Here is a 21,892-nt window from a genome sequence, read left to right on the forward strand (position 1 = left end):
AGGAAGGAAGGAAGGAAGGGGTTGCTTGAATCAGCTTTTGCAGCAAGTAAAACCTACTATTGTGCGGAACTGTTTCTTTTTCTTTTGCTGGGGAAAGTGAAATACAAAATCTTAATTCAAAGTATATGCAAAATTTTGAAGAAAAATAAGGATAACGTGCAATGAATGCAGGGTATTATTGAGATGATTTTAAAAGTCTTTTGTCAAAGCACCACTCACAAACAGCATACTGAAAACACATACACTCTCTCTTTCACACTCTCTCTCTCAAATCCCATGGGCCTCCAAGATCATCAAAACTAAAGAAAAAACCCCATGAAAACTTGTCACCAACAGACATCAAATCACTCTTTCCTAGTTGCTACCTGATGGCATCCAATTCAATTGCTGCCTACACTCTCTGACACCACCACCGTACGATGTTGGTATCTGATACATGCTTAACACCTGCCCTACCAAACCTGACCTTCAATGAACCTGCTATGTGATCCCAGGTCTCAGTTGCTTCATGCACCAAACTGGCACTTTACTGCAATCTTTTTCTGTTGAGCGTGTTCCCATCCTATTACTTTATTACTCATACTTGTTTGTTCTCCTGGCCTTAATGCAGGGGGGTTTAACCAAGATCTGGCTATTTCTTTGAACGAGCTCAGACACTGGAAAGCGCTCATCTTTTACTTGGTGCATCCCTCTTTCCCTATGAACACTAAAGTACTGAGAGTCAGAGTCACTTCACAGGGAGGCCCACAAACGGTTGTTGGGTTTGGATGGTTCTTCCTACTCAAAAATGGGACACAGTACGCAAATCAGGCTCTTTTGTATACATACGTGTAGATATCCACACATACAGATATCCACACAAAGTGTTACTTTAGGTGTGTGCTGGCTGGGTGAACACTGACTGCTTCTCCATATAAGGACCAACATCACCCATTAACTATATATACTGGGCCAAAATTATTATCATTTCTATGCAAAGATCCAGCCATTGCTTATCAGATGGCTCTTTAATTTTTGACTGATTATGGGATCATGAGCATGATGAGACTAGATTCAAGCTAGATAATTCAGAGACACATGCACTGTATTTGCCATTGGAGAGGATGGCTGTTTCCACCTGCTTAGCCTTGAGAGCCTCCATAAGGGAGCCGCTTGCGGAAGAACTCTGTGTAGACTTTCTAACCTTTTCAGGCATAAATGACAGGAGCGGAGGATGCTTGTCAGACACTAATGTCATCAGGTATAGGGCCGTTTTTGAAGAGGAAGTTATTTTATTTGACCCATTGGTGGGCTTCATACTCCCTTAAATTTTTATCTCTGTTGATTTGTGTGTGTTAATGTTGTACTAAGGGCATTATGTACTGTTATTGTACTACAGTAGTGATACTGTTTTCTATGTGAAGTGATTTGCGCAAAGATGAATTTCTGGGAATATGTGGTATATAAATAAATTGACTCTGTCTAGTTAGAAGCCTGTTAAACTCATTGAATTGAGTTATTAGTATACAAAACCAACATTCATTGGCAATTCTGAAATAAAAACTAATAGGTGCTCAAAAATACTGATGACATCCAGATGCTAGAACAAATTGCCGATAAAAATCACAACATCTGGGCCATCATTGAATCGGCAATGATCAATTAAGCAATGCAGAACGCTCAAATCCTGCACAGAACACATAGTACATTTTAGTTTAATAAGTGCAAAGTTGTAGTTAAATCCAGTGAGACCTAGGCACATTTATGTTATAAAATCAGTTCTGTTTAATCCTCATCCAGATTTTTATATCTAACAGCATCCTTTTAAACTGGGTGCGGATCGAAAGGATAAAACCTAATTTCCAAAGGAGGTTCTGCATTGCTTCAAAAAGCCAGCGCAAAAAATACATTTGGGCAAGTTCTCTCTCTTCCTTCTCTGTCGGTCAAGATTATTTCCAGTTCTTTCTTTGGAACAACAACCTCTCTGCATCTTCTTCCATTTCCTCTAAAGCTTGTATCTTAACTACATATTGCAAAGCACAATAGAGCTAGTCTGATTTTATAGTTAAGGACTGCAACTTTATGATTGGCTTCACCATTAAAACGGCACACATCCCTACAGGAACAGATACAAAAATAAAGTATATAGAGATCTGACATTAACTTCCAAGAGATGACTGTAACAAATACAGGGTGTGTGTTGCGGCACAAGGGAGCCAAAATTAAGCCATCTCCCGTGTCCCTTCAAAGAACCATCATATAAAAAGGCAGACCAGGCAGTGGGGAAGGGAGAGAATTATTATTTTTTAAAGCCAATACAATCTTTACTGTCCCTCACTACAGGTTCCCTTTTATTTTTGTCTATTACCACCGCTGGAGAAGAGAAGTGAGGTGCATTCAACATAGGAAGGACTGCAGCTCAGTGAAAGAACCTGCTTTATAGGCCAGCGGCAATACTTGATTCAACAGAACCTCAGGCTGGTTATGTACCTGAACAGGTAGAAGCCTACCTTCCTGGTCAAATGTACCACTTACCAACACAACTATCACCTTATACATGAAATAAATAAATAATCTGTACTGAGCTTCAGTTTACTGGCTTTCATTCAATACATCGCATGTTCTAAACAGAAGTTCAACGCTTCCCCAACCTCTCAATTTTGCATCCCAAAACTGTTTAGTATTTTCACCAGATTCTAATGGACAGGATCTAGAAGCCTCCTTTGCCTTCTGATGAAATCTGTGCAGTCTCAGAATGAAGGTTTGTATTGGTCCTGAAACCTGCACTATTCTGTTGCAGTAAACTTGGGGCATTTGTAAGCTTAAAGACTGCAAAACTGTCAAAATTAATCTGGGTAGAAGTCATCTAGTATAGAGATGAATTCACATGTGTTTATATACAAATTACAACATTGTGCATGTCCGAAAGCCATGATGAGTAAGATGAGCTTTCATGTGTCACCAGTGAAGGTTTGGAAGGATAGTAGTTAAAATGGCACAAAGCAGTTGTCATTTATCAGCTCAGGGAAAGCATATCCAGAGAAGATAAATTACCAAAAGGATTATGAACACAGGGGATGCCATCAGGCTTAGGAACATTTGAAAGAAAATAACGCCATGACAGAAAGTTGAGCTCCACTACGTTGTAAGTCCTGGGTTAAATAATAAAAAAGTACAACTTAGCAACGTTCCCAATGGAAAAACCTGTTGAACAACAACAACAAAAACTTCACTTGAAAGAAAATGCCCTATATTGATTAATATGCTTACACAAGCAGATATTTCTATGAGCTCCAATTCTAAGCACCCTGAGATGCTTATAACAGCTCTAATCCATGGGAAGTAAATGTGCGTAGAATCAAGGTGCTAGCGGTAAAAACAATTGAATGTAGACACATAAACAAAGATATCACCAGCATTACAGACCACCATGGAGATATTAAAACTTGTAAAGTGTCTCACAACTATGTCAGTCCCATAGTAGCAACTTTTCTAAACATTTTCTCATACAGGATTCCTTTTTTCATTCCATTTACCAATTATCTGTAAGCATGCACAAGGAGTTAGCTAGCATAAATGAGGGAGGGCAACCAATAATACTGTTTCATTTTTTTCTGCGAGTCAACAAGTGCCCAGTTGTGACAGATCAGAGAACAGAATCACCACCACGTCAAGTCTTGTTCAGAAAACAACAAATGCACAATTCTTTTAAACATTCTCATAATCACTCTATATAACCTGGAGACATCAACACCAGCAAACATTGGTTATTGCTGCAACTGACCATAAATTTTTAAGTTTCTACAGCAGGGTGCAACATCCCAGTACCACTGCCAATATTTAAAACGTTTTTGGAGTTAAACTAAAACATGTATAAGATGAGTCATTGTGGCAGCAGAATATGTACTGTAGGAAATAAAAGCTCATTTACAAGTGGGAGAAACATACTCACACTTCATTGGCAGTAATTTATGGAACTTCCGCTCCAGTAAACATAATATTTAAAATTCTGGAAAATGTGTCTGTTTTCACTGCTGTTTTTATTCACAGATCTAGGATGACATTACAGAACAGTCCTTATGGTTGTAGCGTTTCTTTAAATTGTTTTTAAAATTATCATCCAGCTTTTATGAACTGCCATGGCTTTGCTTAAGATGAGAGTAAAGAGGGGAGCAAATTTTCCCAAGGAAGACTAAACTGAACAGGTTATACAAACACATGCACCATTACTTCAGTTAATTGGCCCAGAGTTTGTTTTTTCCAAATAGAATTCCAGCTTTTAATTCTTTGTAGGCTCTACAATTCACTTCCGGGGCTCCCATTTAGCTCTACAGGACAAAATAAATGGGCTGCAACTGGGAATGCTCTGGAGGAGAGACAATAACCCACTTCAGCAAGCACAGATTTAACCCTAATTCCAATGTTGTCCCCCAACTTGAGTACACATCTTTACTTGGTTTGTTATAGGTGCATTGCTGCCACTCACTGTCACACAAAAAGCCAGTGCGGTGTGTGGTGGCAAAAAAGGGCAGGGAGGGGAGAGGAAAGAAAACAGAGAAATAATGTGTGCCATCCTAAATTCCTTGAAGGAAAATCAAGATTAAAATGTAGTTTAAAACACACACACACACACACACACACACACACACACACACAGTGCTGTTATTGGAGATGCCTCTATGTTCTTGATACCAGGAGGGTGGAACAGCCAACTCTATTCATAAAAAAACCCATGTCCCTGCAATATACAGGAATTCACTCTGACCCTTTGTCTGTTCCACGTATCATAATGATGGACATGTTACTAGGGTAATATAAACACACAGCTAAAAGAGTAACATAAACATAGTTATGAGAATAGACAAGAGTTAATCATGCTGCTATTATATACCATCAGAAGTTTCAAGCCGCAATTTGTTTTAAATAGCATTTCAAGGGCTATGAAAAGTAACTTAAATCACCACTAGGATGCATTGTATATACTGTATTTTTCGCCCCATAGGGCGCACTGGCCCATAGGGTGCACCTAGTTTTTTTGGGGGGAAATAAAGAAAAAAAATTATTCCCCACCTAGCTAGAGCTTCCCCCGCGGGAGGGCTCCCGCGGCTTGCGCAGAGCTACCCAAAGCCCGGGCGCGACTGCTCAGCGCGCCCGGGCTTCGGGGTGCAGGCAGCTCTCCGCAAGCCGTGGGAGCCCAGCAGGAACTCCCGCGGGCTCCCAAGGCTTGCGGAGAGCTTCCTGAAGCCTGGAGAGCAAGAGGTGTCGGTGCGCACCGACCCCTCTAGCTCTCCAGGCTTCAGCGAAAGCCTGCATTCGCCCCATAGGACGTACACACATTTCCCCTTCATTTTTGGAGGGGAAAAAGTGCGTCCTATAGGGCGAAAAATACGGTAATAGGGAATACTACATAAGAATATATAGAAATTGAGTGGTATCCAGCTAAATGGTTCCACTAGCACAAGGACTTTTAGTTGTATAATGGAATTTCTCTACCTTGTCTTCTTCTCATGTGCACCCCATAAATCTACTCCAGAAGGCTAGAAAACCCCCATAGCAGATTTAGAGGGTACACGGGGACATTCCATTGTGTAGCTAAAAGTCCTCGTGCTAGCAGAACTGTTTAGCTGTATACCGCCCTATGTTCAAAAATATATATGCTCACAACTTGAGGTTAACTTTTAAAATTTCAAGTGCTCCAGTTAGTTTTACCATGAGGGTAGTATATAACTGTCCTGTGTCTTTTACTGATTTATTATCTGAATCAATCAAAAATAAAATAAAGAAATCACCAAGACTAACTGTTTTTAACCAGCAGGTCACACACATCTATGTCTCCTTAGGCTCAGAAGTAAACTGAGCTTCAACAGTCTTATCTTCAAACATATTATTATTATTATTTGGCAAAAGTTGAAGAAACAGGCACATTAGCTAGAAACATAGCTTGATGCTGTTTTAAACACTATAACTGCCTTCTAATTTAGCCATTTTAAAATCATGGGATACTCACAGGTCCTGCAACATCACAAGACGTACAACCTGGTATCTACTGAAATCGTCTTGTTTCCACTCTGGTTAAGCAGGGAGCCATCCTAACTTTTTCTGAAGTCGTAAATTGTTAAGTTTTGAAATGTCCATCTGTCCACGTCAAAATATGTATTTTAAAATGAAGATAAAACACTTCAAGTCCAACTGTGTCTTTTGCCATTAGAAGAACAATCCATCACAGTTTATCCTAGATCAGAACACATTTTTCCTTAAAACATAAAAACAAAAAGCTCACTAATTAAGAATCTGTCTGTATGTAGTATGCAATGCTAGTACTATTCAGGAGTAGACCCACTGAAGTTAATGACATGGCTGACTTAGGTTCATTTAATTTCAATTGCTCTACTCTCGAGTAGGACTTAGCCGGATACAGCCAAATAACTCTGCCCTCCCTTTTTGCACCTCTGTTAAAATGGCTAATCTGTTTCAAGATTGCTGAGCCTGCCTATGCAGAAGCATGCCTCAGATTTAGAAGGTACAGTGGTACCTCGGGTTAAGTACTTAATTCGTTCTGGAGGTCCGTACTTAACCTGAAACTGTTCTTAACCTGAAGCACCACTTTAGCTAATGGGGCCTCCTGTTGCTGCCGCGCCGCCGGAGCACGATTTCTGTTCTCATCCTGAAGCAAAGTTCTTAACCTGAAGCACTATTTCTGGGTTAGTGGAGTCTGTAACCTGAAGTGTATGTAACCTGAAGCGTATGTAACCCAAGGTGCCACTGTACTGGTTTTAACAATGTGTTTGGTGTTGGTGCCCAACTGATTAGCCACCAAAGATAATATTGGCGAGTCTCCAACTTCTAAGTTAATATACATATATGAGGGGCATCTTTCCTGTGTAAAACATTCTGCAAAGGAGACTATTCTGCAGGTGCCATAGCAATCAGTTATCACCAGGAGAGAGCCCTCTCAATACAGACACCCCAATCACGGAACTCTCTCTCTAGAGCTGCTTATCTGGTGCCTAGAAAATTTTTAACTTCACGAAGGGAAATTACAATAATTGTGCTGGAGGAGAAGACTGATTTGTGGGAACTAAAATGCACCCCCCCCCGGGAACCGGGAACGATCCGCTATGAGAGACTGGTGAAGAGACACAGAAACTTTGACAGCTGTCAAAGTAGCTGTCAAAGCAGGAAAATAAAAGAGAACTTTGTTACGATGGCTTTGCTGGTTAGATTTGTTACAATTTGGACATAAATTATTGGAACTAAAGGCAACAAGTTATTTGACTTTTGGGTCTGATTTTGAAAGAAATTAAGTTACCATATTCCCTCTAGAGGGAGGCTGGGACATTGCAACAGTAGCAGCAAGTGGAAAAATACTATGAATTTGAGCAGGATCTGTTATCTCTTGGGAAAGCTGCAAAAACGAAGCATTATTTTGTCTACAGAGGTTTCTATACTAAAGGAGACAATGGATTTATCTATTGAAGAAAGGAAGGGACTTGACGCAAGTTATGTTCCTGAATAACAAAAGCCTCTGTGGAGAACAAGAAGTTTCTGAATTAGAAGGTTTCTGCAGCAGAACAGGAAAAAGCAACCTGAGGAATAAGAGCTGGACCAAATTTGAAGCCGGAGTATTTGGAACATCCAGACTTTAAAAGGACCAAGAAATAGAATTTAAGTTAGACTCTTAAACATAGAGGTCTGGATGGAAGAACAATGACTTTTTCTGAGAGTTTTTTCGAGATTGGACTTTCTGAAATTAAAAGCTATCAAAAGACGGCAAAGTGGAGTTGAGATATAGACGTGGATACACCAGGCTGGCAGTAGACAATGGATGAACTTTGGGGATTGGAACCGGGGAATGGGGGGGGGGGGGATTTGGAATCCAAAGGCTGTAAAATTATATATTATTTCTTTCTTTTCTTTTTTCATGTTTGTTGTTTGAAAATAGGGGAATTCGTGGAAGGGAAATGGGGTCGATCTTAGGGAATTATATAAAATATAAGGAGAAATGGTTCATTAAGATAAATAAGATAAATTAATTTGGAATAAATGGGTTATTTAAAATTACAAATAAGGTTTTAAAATTTGGGGTAAGAATCTGTGGAATCAATTTAAGGGAAATGGAATACAAGAGGGGGAGGGGGGGGAAGTCCGGGAAAGATGCCACTGAAACCAAGTGTAAATCATATTTGTTTTTTCTTTCTTTCTTGCTATCTTTCGTTTTTATTCTGGAAAATTTTTAATAAATATTATTTAAAAAAAATAGAATGAAAAGTTTTAAGTGTCAGCCATTTGCACACACATTTAGTTGATTTTCGCCATTTGATGCCATGTTGATGCTGTTCCCTTCATTGTTTTATTATCTTTTTCTCTACGCCACTTTGAAAACTGATTTGAAATTACAGGAGGGGAGGGGGTGAGTTAAATAAACATAATAAATAAATGCTTCCTTTTGTTTTTTGCAGGTCAAGTTTTTGCCCCACTGCTTTTTAATAAGCCTTTGTTTTCCTTTTTAAAATAGCAGTTGGTGAAGCTTGCCTTGGATTAAAGCCAAGGCCAAAAGCTCAACCCTCTGGATTCTAAGCTCAGTCTTTAGAGAGGAAGCGTTAAACACCACTCTTTTAAAGAAGAGAGATGCAAAGGCTTTATGCCAAATCCTGGTACTGTTGCATTTTGGGTTCTTTGTCCATCTGTATGCAAATGTGTTGCCAAAGTGGTAGCTACTCTGAGTCATAAGTCAATGTGAAAGCAAGTCATCTTATACCTCTTAAGCAATAAAAAACCCCAAAACCACAGCAGTGCTAGGGAGTTCCGACTGCAGAATACACATTCTTGAATTTGTGACAGTGTGACTTCCAAGCCTCCCAAGATACACGCTTATAGACACAGTACTATAAGATATTTTCTCAAGACAGTTTTCCTTACTGTCAAGGGCAAAAAACCCCACAAAAGGAGGCCGGGACAGCTTTATTTGTGGAGATAAATGTTGCCCAAAGAAATTGTTAAAGCAAAACCAAAGCAAAGCAAAGCAACAGGTTCCAGCTACAGACACTAAACATTATGGAACATTGAGGCGAAGGAAGGTCAGAGGTTGATGCTCCTTCAGCACTATTGCTGAAAATTTCTATGTTGCTAGATCAATGCATTCATGTCCCATTAATAATAGTCAAAAGGGTCTCTTTTTGTCAAAAAGTCAAATGCCACTTTATTGTAGAATGAAGGTAGGATAGCCGGCAGGTATCACTATTTTCAGACTGCATGGATTTTTCTTTAACTTTTAGATTCAGGATCAGACTGTTTCACAAATAAATGGAGGCTTATGGAGACAGTTAAAGAGTACATCTCCTGCAATAGTTAGTACACAGGCTGCCTGCGGACTGTCTCGCTAGAGTGGTGCATGCTCTGGTTATCTCCCGCTTGGACTACTGCAAATGTGCTCTATGTGGGGCTACCTTTGAAGGTGACCCAGAAACTACAACTAATCCAGAATGTGGCAGCTAGACTGGTGACTGGGTGTGGCTACCAAGAACACCTAACACCAGTCTTGGTACATTGGCTCCCAGTACGTTTCTGAGCACAATTCAAAGTGTTGGTGCTGACCTTTAAAGCCCTAAATGGCCTCGGCCCAGTATACCTGAAGGAGTGTCTCCATCCCCATCGTTCTGCTTGGACACTGAGGTCCAGCGCTGAGGGCATTCTGGCGGTTCCCTCACTGTGAGAAGTGGAGTTACAGGGAACCAGACAGAGAGCCTTCTCAGTAGTGGCACCCGCCCTGTGGAAAGCCCTTCCTGTGGAACGCCCTCCCATCAGATGGCAAGGAAATAAACAACTATCTGACTTTTAGAAGACATATGAAGGCAGCCTTGTTTGGCAAAGTTTTTAATGTCTGATGTTTTATTGTATTTTTAATATTTTGTTGGAAGCTGTGGTTCCCCAGAGTGGCTGGGGAAACCCAGCCAGATGGGCGGGTTATAAATATACTATTATTATTATTATTATTATTATTATTATTATTAATCTCTTATTTAAATTTGTATGTGGTTTTAATTGTGTGTGTGTGTGTGTGTGTGTGTGTATATATATATAAAATTGTTGTAAACAGCTCTGATAATTTAAATGGAATTGTGGTATACTGGTATTTTAAAGAAATAAATAAATGTTAACTAGTCCAGTGATAGTCCATAAGGCATACTATCCAAACAGCATTATAACAATTATACATGCTTAGGAAGTTGAGGTAGTTTTAATCTCTTTGAGCATGTTAACTTTTGCCTGTTTTAAGGTACTGTTGTAAATTTTTCTTGATTTTCTTCTTTTATTTTTGAAGGGTTTTTTCCCCCCAATCAAGTGGTGTATAAATTTTATGAAATAAATAAAGATAAAAAATAAACATCATGCTTAAAAGTCTGCCCACAGTTTCAAACATAGTTTTACAAGTATAGTGGACTGTCAGGTTACGTTACCTTTGGGTTGCGAACGTGGCAAACCTGAAAGTGTATACTTCCGGGTTTCGCCGCACACGAATGCGCAGAAGTGCTCTATTGTGCCGTGCACAGAAGCGGCGCCTCATGTTGTGGACTTTTCGCGGTACGTAAGGACCCCCAGAACAAATTAAGTTCGTATCCGGAGGGTCCACTGTATTTTGAAGTTCTAAGAAGATATTCCATATGACAATGCTACATCTTTTTGATGGGGTCTGTGACACATTTGTAACCTATAAAGTATACATGTTTAAATGCACAGCTACAGCTGAACACACATTATGGAGCTTGATAATTCATGAAGTGGTCAACAGCTTGGATTGAAGCATGTTTAGCGCATGCAGGACAGCACTTCCAGTTGCACAAAGGAGGAAGGGGTCCCATGATTTACACCAGATCTCCCACCCATCTGCAGCCCTCTGTGTCATACCTTGCTCAAGAGTCTCCCAACCCTAGGATTGCCTTTTTGGGGTGGTTCTGGGGTAGTATGTTTCCTATTAATGATTTGCTGGCTAAGAATTTATTTTTCCTAATTAGTGTTTGCCTTACATTGCCTTACACCTTACATCAACAGATATTTTCCTTTTCTGGAACTTGTGATTCACATTAAGCAATAGTATTTGCAATTGCATAAGCACAGAGAACACAGCTTTTCAGGCTGATGTAAGCGATCAATTGCTTCAGAAAAAGACAAGATTCTATAACTAAAAAGAGCAGATTTTAAAATCTATGTTTGAGTTTTAAAATATGGAGACTTACTGTTTAATTATGGTGCTAATTTTGTTTCTGTTTTATAAACAGGTATTGGACTAAGAAACTGATTTATTAGTCACCAGAATTAAGTTATAATAATTGCACTGACTAGAAAATTAGGTGTTAGTTACACTCTTCATCACACGGTTTGCCAGAGGCATTTCTTAACTGCCAGTCAGGCTAGGCAACATTCCATATACTTTGTATAAACAAATATGTTTGGAAGTTTCAGATTATACCAACATTGGTAACTAGGGCTTGGTTAGCAACAATACACTTTTGTCTTTTTGATCAGTCCTGAACATCCCAAGTACGTGCTCATACAAAGAAATGTTATTTATTGATTTGGCTGCATGTTACATCCAATCCCGTTGAATCAGGATGGCTTAAAATAATTAAGACTTCCTTTCCCTGTGGTTCTGCCCTCTCCCCTCCATATCTTCCACAGATCAATTATCTTCATCAATGAAGCAAACTTGCAACAATATTTCATGCCTCCCGCTTCATTCTTTTAAATCGGGGATGGGGAACCAACAGCCCGTGAGACTGTTTCAGCCTAGTCACATCCACCCCTCCTATATCGGACATTCTACATGGGAGCAGGTTGGCTAAAAGGTGCACCACAGGCACTATTAATCGATAGTGCCTGAAAAGCCTCTTGCACGCTGCTCCCCAAGGGCTTTGTGAACGTGAAGTGCAGGGCTTGCAAAGCACTTTGAACTGCATTTCCCAAACACCTGACAGCACTTTGACTGAGCAGTGCTTTGCAAATGCAAAACACTCAAGGAGCTACTGAGTGTTTGGGACTTGCTGTGCAAAGGGCTTTTATGCTCAGCACTTCCCAATCACCAAGCACAGGGCTTGAAAACCTCCTTCCACTGCGCCTCCCGAGTGCCCAGCAACCAGCGCATTGTTCGACATTTGGAAAGCGCTGTGCATAATGCCACCTGACATTATGATGACTGACAGGTGGTGATTTCACTCAGAGTAGGCCCATTGAAAGGGACGTGGGTGGCACTGTGGGTTAAACCACAGAGCCTAGGACTTGCCGATCAGAAGGTTGGCGGTTCGAATCCCCGCGACGGGGTGAGCTCCCATTCCTTGGTCCCAGCTCCTGTCAACTTAGCAGTTCGAAAGCATGTCAAAAGTGCAAGTAGATAAATAGGTACCGCTCTGGCGGGAAGGTATAACGGTGTTTCCGTGCGCTGCTCTGGTTTGCCAGAAGCAGCTTAGTAATGCTGGCCACATGACCCGGAAGCTGTACGCCGGCTCCCTTGGCCAGTAAAGCGAGATGAGCGCCGCAACCCCAGAGTCGGTCACGACTGGACCTAATGGTCAGGGGTCCCTTTACCTTTAGGCCCATTGAAATTAATAAGCATGATCCACTCTGAAGAAAATTTAATGGTATATACTCCCTTGTAAGCAGCAGGTGGCAGAAGCAGGAACCAGAGCAAAGTTTGCTTTTTTAAAAAAAATATTTGTTTCACTAATACCGGGTGGTTACTTTAACATTAGACATTCTCAGAATTTACCCATTTCAATAGGCCTACTCAAGAGTATGATTTTGATATCACCCACTGTAATTTTGAAGGCACCACATGCTTAAAATGTTTCCAAAGTGGTATTTGCTCATGCAATGTGGCTTCTCCTTCTTCTTCGCTCCCCTGCAGCCAGCTCACCGGTCAGATTTGTTTGTTTGTGTGTGTGTGTGCTCGCGCCACAGGGGAAGGGTGCTGGAAGAAGGAAAGGAGAAAGTGGAAGTCGTGATGCGCCAGGGGATTTCTATTGTGCAACTGTGTGGTCATTGATGTCAGCCATTGTTTGCTAACTTGTTTCATTTTCCCCATACATTCATATCTTAAAATAATTTAGAGCATAGGTATCCCAAAGACCCATGATCATGCAGGAGTGGGACATGTTTGATAAAAGTCAGCAAAAATACAAGGTTAATCCAGAAGTGCTTTGTTTAATGATAAAATGACTACAGATATTTTTTTTAATGGACAATTTGCTAAAAACCAAAGTACGTATAAGCATCTTTCCCAGAAATGCTGATTTCAAGTTTAATAATATAGTAACAACCTTATATATCATAATTTTATTTTGACCTAATTTAGTTGAGACATCCTAATCATTAATTTATACTCTTTACTGCTTTATATGCAAGAAAATCAAATAAGACATGTCACACTTTAGAAAGAGACCAGAGACCAAAAACATAGTATATATTCTTTAAAAAAAGAAGCTTACTGATATAAAAAGCTTTCACATAAGCACAAAACTGTCATTAACATCTGTCATAAAATTTCAAAATGGATTTACTTTCACATCAAAAGCCAAGTGATGTTAGTAATAAAAGATGCTACACTTGCAGTCTTATGAAAATCTCATGACAAATATGAAAATGACCGACAATAAACCAAGACTGTCTGCCAAGTTCTTTCTCAAGAGAAGAGAAGTGTTCAATAGCATGACTGCTGTGTCAAAAGCTGTAGCACATATTTTATCGTAACACTGATATAACAGCCTTATGAATGAAGCAATAAGTGACTTCTGACTTCCTATCTGGTAAGAGTTTCCAGCTGGCAAGCTGAGTGAGAAACGGGGCTCTAAGGTTGAAGGAGCTAAGAACAAGGAGCCATGAGGTTGAATGACTAAAAGAGTGGGACAGAGACAGCAGTTAACTACCTAAAAAAGGTTGTTATGCAGACAAATTAACAGAATGTCCATATTGCCAATAAACAGAATGTTCCACAGCTTAGCACGGAGAGCCAAAGGAAATCTCTAATCTTTGCTAATGGATTCAAGATGCCAATAAAGACAACAACTACCAAACTACAGTTCAGGCAAATATACATTCGTTGGGAAGTTTACTTTTTTCTGCTAAATTTTCAAATGGTTTACTAGAAACTTGGCTTTTCCAATTCTTCGCTCCCAATAACAATTTACACTAGTTAGCTTGTCAGAGATTTAAATATGACAGCCTGGACAGGGTGAAAGGAAAAGCTCAAGCTGTCAAGCACAGTGACACCTCTGAACAAGTAGTTTGAAACCAGAAACCTCAACTTTATTTGTACAAATGTTTTAAGTCTCTTTTTAAATAAATGTGAAAGGAAAACGAAAGGTGAACGTACTTACTGTTCTAAAAGCTGCTCATGTTTTCCTAAAGCATCTTTTTCAGCTGCAATAGCTCTTTCTCTCTCAGTCACAGCATTATCTCTGGCTTCTCTTAAATTTCTGAAATTCAAAAGTGTTTCAGAGTAAATGTTCCTTTTATTCTCTAGTATATTTTCACAAGTTATGGTACTGATCTAGTTTTTCTGTAACTGAGCTCCAACAGGGGAAAATCTGGTTATGTGCATACATTTTTCTTTCCATTCTTCATCCACCAATTCCCTCAAAATTTCATAGAAACTTGTGTATGTATTTAGATAGAATACAGTGGTGCCTCGGGTTACATACGCTTCAGGATACATACACTTCAGGTTACAGACTCCGCTAACACAGAAATAGTACCTCAGGTTAAGAACTTTGCTTCAGGATGAGAACAGAAATCGCGTGGCGGCAGCACGAGGCCCTATTAGCTAAAGTGGTGCTTCAGGTTAAGAACAGTTTCAGATTAAGTACGGACCTCCGGAACGAATTAAGTACTTAACCCGAGGTACCACTGTACTAGCTTATTAATTCCATTTATGAATCACTTCCTATGAAATATCTCAAAAAGATTAACAACACCATCAACAATAAAAATCATACAACTTCATTACTTATATAAAAACCAATTCCAATCTAATGCAGATACAAACTGGGATTAAAGATCTCCACTTAGAAGGCTTGTTGAAAGGGTAGGTGCAATTGCAACAGATCTGTCAGAGAGCAGAACTTTGCAGGGGTGTAGGAAAGGAAACTCACAAGGAGCTCAGGGACAGGGAAGCAATGAGATTTTGGTAGTAGTAACTGGAAAGACCTAGCATCTAAAAGCTGAGAAGCAGAATGGTAAGGTCTTCAAGATAAGACAAGTTAACATCAGGGAACTATAGCAATAAAGGATAGGGGATAGATAGGAAGTACCTGGAGGAAGGCTATATGAAAAAGGGAAATGGTAAAATAGTTGGAAACTGTGGGCAAGAAGGGTGGAGAGAAACCACAAACAGGGGCTAGCAAGTGTACTGTGAAGCCACAAGTGGGCAAAGGAGGCCAAAGATGTGGAATTGCTGTGCAGATCACATCCTTGTCCAACTAGGCTAGCATTTTCTTGCTAAGGTATGAAAGAAACCTGTTTTCTGGAGTCAAATGTGTGTGTTTGTGTGTAATATATATATGAAGGTTCCATTTACCTAACATAATTAGCATCAACTGATAATACACTGATATCATGTGCGAACATATCCAATATATTTTTAAAACCACCCAAGGCAGGGGCCATCACCACATTTTCCTCAAGTCCTTGCTGGAACAACTCTAACCAGACAGGCAGATACGGTAGACAACTTCAATCTATACAGTGGTACCTCAGGTTAAGTACTTAATTCGTTCCGGAGGTCCGTACTTAACCTGAAACTGTTCTTAACCTGAAGCACCACTTTAGCTAATGGGGCCTCCTGTTGCTGCCGCGCCGCCGGAGCACGATTTCTGTTCTCATCCTGAAGCAAAGTTCTGAACCTGAAGCACTATTTCTGGGTTAGCGGAGTCTGTAACCTGAAGCATATGTAACCCGAGGTACCACTGTACTGTACAAAATATGGCATATGACCTATGATATAGAAATCCTTGTACAGGTAGACAATGTTTTTTTCCTTTAAATGAATCCACATATAACAGATACTTCCTTTTATATACTCTGTATTTACTAGGGCTGACTTGGAATTGGGGTGTGTGTGTGTGTGTGTGTGTGTGTGTGAATTTTAGACATTTTTTATAACTCTGTAGCGTCACATGGACCTGAGGTTCATTGTATGGTATTCTGGATTGCATATTTCAGTACAGTGGTGCCTCGCAAGACGAAATTAATCCGTTCCGTGAGGCTCTTCGTATAGCGGTTTTTTCGTCTTGCAAAGCAAGCCCATTGACAGCTTAGCGGATTAGCGCTATTAGCGGTTTAGCGGCTTTTAGCGGATCAGCTGATAAGCGGCTTAGGGCTTAGGAAAAGGGGGAAAAAGGGAAAAAAACCCGCAGGAACTCGCAAGACATTTTCGTCTTGCAAAGCAAGCCCATAGGGAAATTCATTTTGCGAAGCGGCTCCAAAACGGAAAACCCTTTCGTCTAGCGGGTTTTCCGTCTTGCGAGGCGTTCGTCTTGCGGGGCACCACTGTACAGTGACCCCTGCCCTGTGGAGCACACTCACCACTGAGGTCAAATTGGCAACCAACATAGGTTGTCAAGGATCTAATAAAATATAAACAATTTTTCTAGACGGTATAAACAATTAGGCGTTTTTGCTTTGTTTAGGATTGTGGTACTTATTTTAATGTATACCACTGTGGTACCATTTTGGTGTTTGATGGCTTGTACCCTTGCCTGATAACTAAATACCCCCCCTCAAGACTAGGTAATAATAATACAATTGCAATCCCCTTACTCACTCGGGTGCCAGCTAGACTCATATTCTGAGACTATAGTGCTGATTGGTTGAAAGTGGCTACTAGACCTAATTCAGAGTGAGGGCAATGCAATTCAGAATGAATTACCCTCAATCAGAATAAACTTCACTTGTTTTCCGTGATGCCATCACACTGCCAAATTTGATTGGCTGATTGAAGAACATACTGTTCCCAGAATGAAATGGTAAAGCTTATCAAAGCTACTGAAAAACCCCTTTCATGCTAAAATATTTGTATCACAGCCCTACTATTTTTAGTTCTTCCTAATTTGAGACCCAAACTTTGTTAAGGCCTAGCTCCTATATTAAATTTATGCTCATAATATCAAATATTCACCTATTTTATGAATATGTGTTTTAACGTGGCAGTTGTACAGAGATTTCACCTTTGAAGTTTCATTGTTTCTTTTGAGGAGGAGAAATGCTGCATTAACAATTGCTATTTTTAGATCAAAAAGCAGCTCTCATTTAGCTATAAGGCTTTTAAGCTTGAAACACTAGGCTCAATTCTCACATTACTTTTTGATGTGGGTGCTGCTTCACAAAGTGACTTTACCATATCATTGTCATGTGGTAAATATTTCATGCGAATGCTGTTTATTCTGATGTGGTATGTAGATGTCATCGTGTAAAATAATAATCAAATGAAACATTTCATGACAATTATGTTTTAGATCCACCTTCCGGAGGCGGCGCGAACAGCAATGGCGGTCCTCTTCCTTCTGTGAAGAGGAAGCTCCATGGGAAACGGGTCGTCCGCTACGGCGAAGCGGCGACCCACGTCGGAAACCCACAGGCAGCAAAAGCCTGTGGTCTCGGGACCCGGCGGGCGCCAGAAGCAACCCCTGAAACGTTGAAGGAACCCCGTAAGGGGCTCCGGAGCGGGGAGGGGGGTAGCGGCGCTGTGGGTCGTTTCGCAAGCTACGGAGTGAAGCCGCGCTGCTGCTGCTGGTGAGCGCTGACCTCTTTTCCTGAAACTTCTGATTTGGAAAAGCAACAATCCGTGAGTAAAGAGGACTTTACAAAATTTGAGACTAAAAATTATTGAATTTGGCTGAAAGTGGAGCGACGTAAAACAGGAAGTCCGTCTTCCGCTGTCACTGAACTTCAAAGCAAAGAGCTGAAGGAGTGGAGGCAAAGAAAGAATTTTTAACTTAATCGATCTGAGCAACCGCTGAACTTTTTTGTAAGCAAAATAAGGACTTTAAGCACTTGATTTTATGTTCTTTACTTGCATCGTGATACCTTTCTTCTATCGGAAATATAATTTGAGTAAGAAACCCAGGTTCTGGAGCTGCCTGAGTAACTGAGCTGTCAGTCTAGAGATTTGGTTACTTTGAATTAAAAATTGCAACAATCTGAGGGAGTTTGGACTTGCTACTTTGAAGCATCATTTGAAATACCAGTTTGCACTATTTGAAACAATGTGGCTGTTAATACTAACTCTGCTTAAAACCTGCTATTGAAGGTTCCGGGACTTTAAACTTGATTTTAGCAATTTTACCAGAATTGATCTCTTCCCTAAAGACATTTTATGCTCCCCCTAGAGGATTCGGGATTTACAGCAGTGACATTATTTTACTTTCCTTTCCCGGCCTCCTGTTTGACTGTTACCATCTGGGCTGTTGTTTTCTCATGGGAACAACTCAGCTTGACCTTGACTTTTAGATAACTCTGGAATGAGTGGCGCAAGAAAAAAGGGACCAAAAACTAGACAAACAACTTTAACAACTTTAACCGCAGCCTCTCAGATCATCTGTACCTACTCTGCCTTCAGAAGAAGAAGCTGCTTCTCGGCCACAAGCAGGGGAGGGAGAAACTGAGCAATTACAACTGGAAGATATGGCCTCAGGAGCAACTGCTTCTATTTTAGAGAAAATCTACGAAAAACTGGAATCTTTGGACAAGAGAGTAGAATCTCTGGATAAGAAAGCTAATGAGCAAACAGCTAAAATTGATCAAAACACAGAATGTTTAAATAGATTAACTGGACAAGTATCACAGAACGTACAAGCAATTGGAGAACTGACGGAGGCCACGGCAGAAAATCGGAAATTGGCTGAGGATACTAGCCAAAGACTGGGAAATTTGGAACAAGAGGTAAGACCACTCAGCAAACAAGTAGGTGAACACCAGACCTACCTTTCCATGACAGAACTGCGGAACCGGGAGAGTAACCTTAGGATAAGGTCGATACCAGAAGCGGAAGAAGGCAACTTAGCTGAGTTCCTGACTAAAGAGTTCTCCAAGTTTTGGAATTTAGAGGAAAAGGACTTTAAAATCATATCAGCCTTCAGGCTTGGAAGACTTGTAAAGAAAGAGAAGCCCAGAGACTGTTTGATAACATTGAGATCAAAGGAGGAAAGGGATAAGATTTTGGGCCTACACTACGGAAAGTCACTGGACATTTCGGATAGAAGAATTGAAATTTACAAGGACATCCCTAAACAACTGTTGGATCTTAGATCTGACTATCTTGAACTGGTCAAATTGTTGAGGAGCAACTCAATTATCTTCAGGTGGGAATTTCCCCAAGGAGTATCTTTCACTTTTAGAGGGAAGAAGGTTAAAATCAGAACATTGGAAGACAGAGATAAATTTTTGACCGCATACGGAGAGGACCTTCAAAAGGGAATTGAATTACCCTCTGGGCCTGGAGCACCAGCGGTACCTGCACCCTCGGAACCTGAAGATCTAGTGAACAAGACACCACCCCCAGGAAAATAATCAGACTAATTCAGGATGTCTCTGCAACTCTTGAGTTGGAATATAAATGGCTGTAACATCCCGGAAAAAAGGAGGAAAATTTTTCACATATTAAAAAAGGAACAATTGGATATCATTTGCCTACAAGAAACACATGTGACTAGGCTCCACAGAAAAGTGTTAATAAACAAAAGACTTGGCCAGGAATTTATATCTTCGGACAGAGTAAAGAAGAGAGGCGTGGTGATATATGCAAAAGAGAGCCTGTCACCCAAATTCTTATTTAAAGATGAACATGGAAGAATTTTAGCAATTGAGATACAACATCAAGGAGAGAAGATTTTGTTATTAGGAATCTATGCACCAAATGAAGGGAAATCGGAATTTTACAAGAAGTTGCATGAGACAATGCTGGATTATCTGGACTATGACAACATCATTATGATGGGAGATATGAACGGGGTCGTATCAACTAACATGGATAAGTCACAAAGCCAAAATGTTACAAAGGACGGCAGACTACCAAAGACTTTTTTTGAAATGACAGACAATATGGACTTAATTGACATTTGGAGAACGAAGAACCCCTTGGGAAGAGAGGGAACATTTTTCTCTGAAGCCCAGCTGACTTGGACAAGAATCGACCAAATATGGATAACTAGAGGTCTGGCACCCAAGGTCAGAAAGGTGGAAATCTGCCCAAAGACCTGCTCCGACCATAATGCAACGAAGATGGACATGACACTACTACCAACCGGCTCCTTTAGATGGAAGATGAATGACAATTTGTTTAGAGATCAGGAGATTGTTGAGAAGGCCCAAAAAGCCTTGAAGGACTATTTTGAGATAAACATGAACACTACGGTGGAAAAAAGAACTATCTGGGACGCAACTAAGGGTGTAATGAGGGGGTTCTTGATACAACAGAATGCTGTAAAGAAAAGGATACAAAATGAGAGGAAAGACAAGATATTGGAGAAAATCAAAGAACTGGAGAAGAAGTTAAGATCAAATCCAAAGTCACAGCCGACCCTGAGAGAAATCAAACTTCATCAAGCACAATACTCTAAATTGATAAACCAGGAAATAGAGTGGAAGATTAAATTAATGAAACAAAAAACTTTTGAATCGGCAAATAAATGTGGGAAACTGCTAGCTTGGCAGTTGAAGAGGAGACAAAAACTAAATACAGTCACAAATTTAGAAATTGAAGGAAGAAATATTCAGAACCCTGTGGAGATCAGAAAGTGCTTCCAGAGATATTTCAAAAGATTATATACTCAAGGGCCGCAAGATGAGGTTGAGATTAAACAATTTTTGGAAAAAAATGGACTAACAAAATTGTCACAAGAAAATAGATCAATCCTGAATTGCAAAATAACACGACAAGAGATTGAACAAGCCATTCAGAACATGCAATTGGGCAAATCCCCAGGGCCAGATGGGCTGACCTCCAAGTACTACAAGACATTAAAAGACTATCTGATACAACCACTGATGGAGGTCAGCAATGAAATTATGGAGGGGAAGAAGGCGCCGGAATCGTGGAAAGAAGCTTTTATCACATTGATACCAAAATCGGAAGCTGAAAAGACACAACTTAAGAACTATTGTCCCATCTCCCTTTTAAATGTGGATTACAAAATATATGCAGACGTTTTGGCAAGTAGACTCAAAAAAGTATTAAATGAAGTAATTCATAAAGACCAGGCAGGCTTTCTCCCAGGTAGACACCTGTTTGCTAACACAAGGAATATCATTGACATTTTGGAACTTTTGCAAACAGACATAAATACAAAAGCAGTGTTAATTTTTATAGGTGCGGAGAAGGCCTTTGACAATATCTCTTGGAAATTTATGAAGGGAAATTTAAAAGAAATGGGAGTGGGACGGGGTTTTGAGAATGGGATTGATGCAATATATTCAGAACAAAAAGCTAAATTGATAGTTAACAATGTGGTTACAGAAGAGTTTAAAATTGAAAAAGGAACACGACAAGGCTGCCCCATTTCCCCTCTGCTATTTATTTCGGTTCTGGAGGTGCTCTTGAATATGATCAGAGGGGACCGGTTGGTGGAAGGAATCCAGGTCGGAGCGAAACAATACAAACTTAAAGCTTTTGCAGATGACCTAGTCTTGACCCTGCAGGAGCCAGAATCTAGTACGAAAAGAGTGTTACAATTGATTCAAGACTTTGGTCGGGTGGCGGGATTTAAATTAAACAAACAGAAAACTAAGGTGCTGGGAAAAAATTTGACAGATACAGAGTCAGAACGGTTTCAGAGAGAGAGACAGAACTAACTGTGGTTAAAAAAGTAAAGTACCTAGGGGTAAACATAACAGCAAAAAATCTGAGTCATTTTAAGGATAACTATGAAAA

At 40.1% G+C, this 21,892-nt stretch overlaps 1 protein-coding gene across 1 annotated transcript in view; it reads right to left on the minus strand.

Moving 5' to 3' along the window:
• The window catches only part of PIBF1 (progesterone immunomodulatory binding factor 1), a 92,301-nt gene that overhangs the window by 48,493 nt on the left and 21,916 nt on the right, over positions 1-21,892 (minus strand). Inside the window, exon 10 of the mRNA XM_079972638.1 lies at positions 14,346-14,444. Within this exon, the coding sequence (XP_079828764.1) occupies positions 14,346-14,444 (99 nt within the window). The remainder of the gene's footprint in view (positions 1-14,345; positions 14,445-21,892) is intronic.

Source organism: Podarcis cretensis (assembly GCF_951804945.1).
Source record: "Podarcis cretensis genome assembly, chromosome: 4".
Lineage (NCBI taxonomy): Eukaryota > Metazoa > Chordata > Lepidosauria > Squamata > Lacertidae > Podarcis > Podarcis cretensis.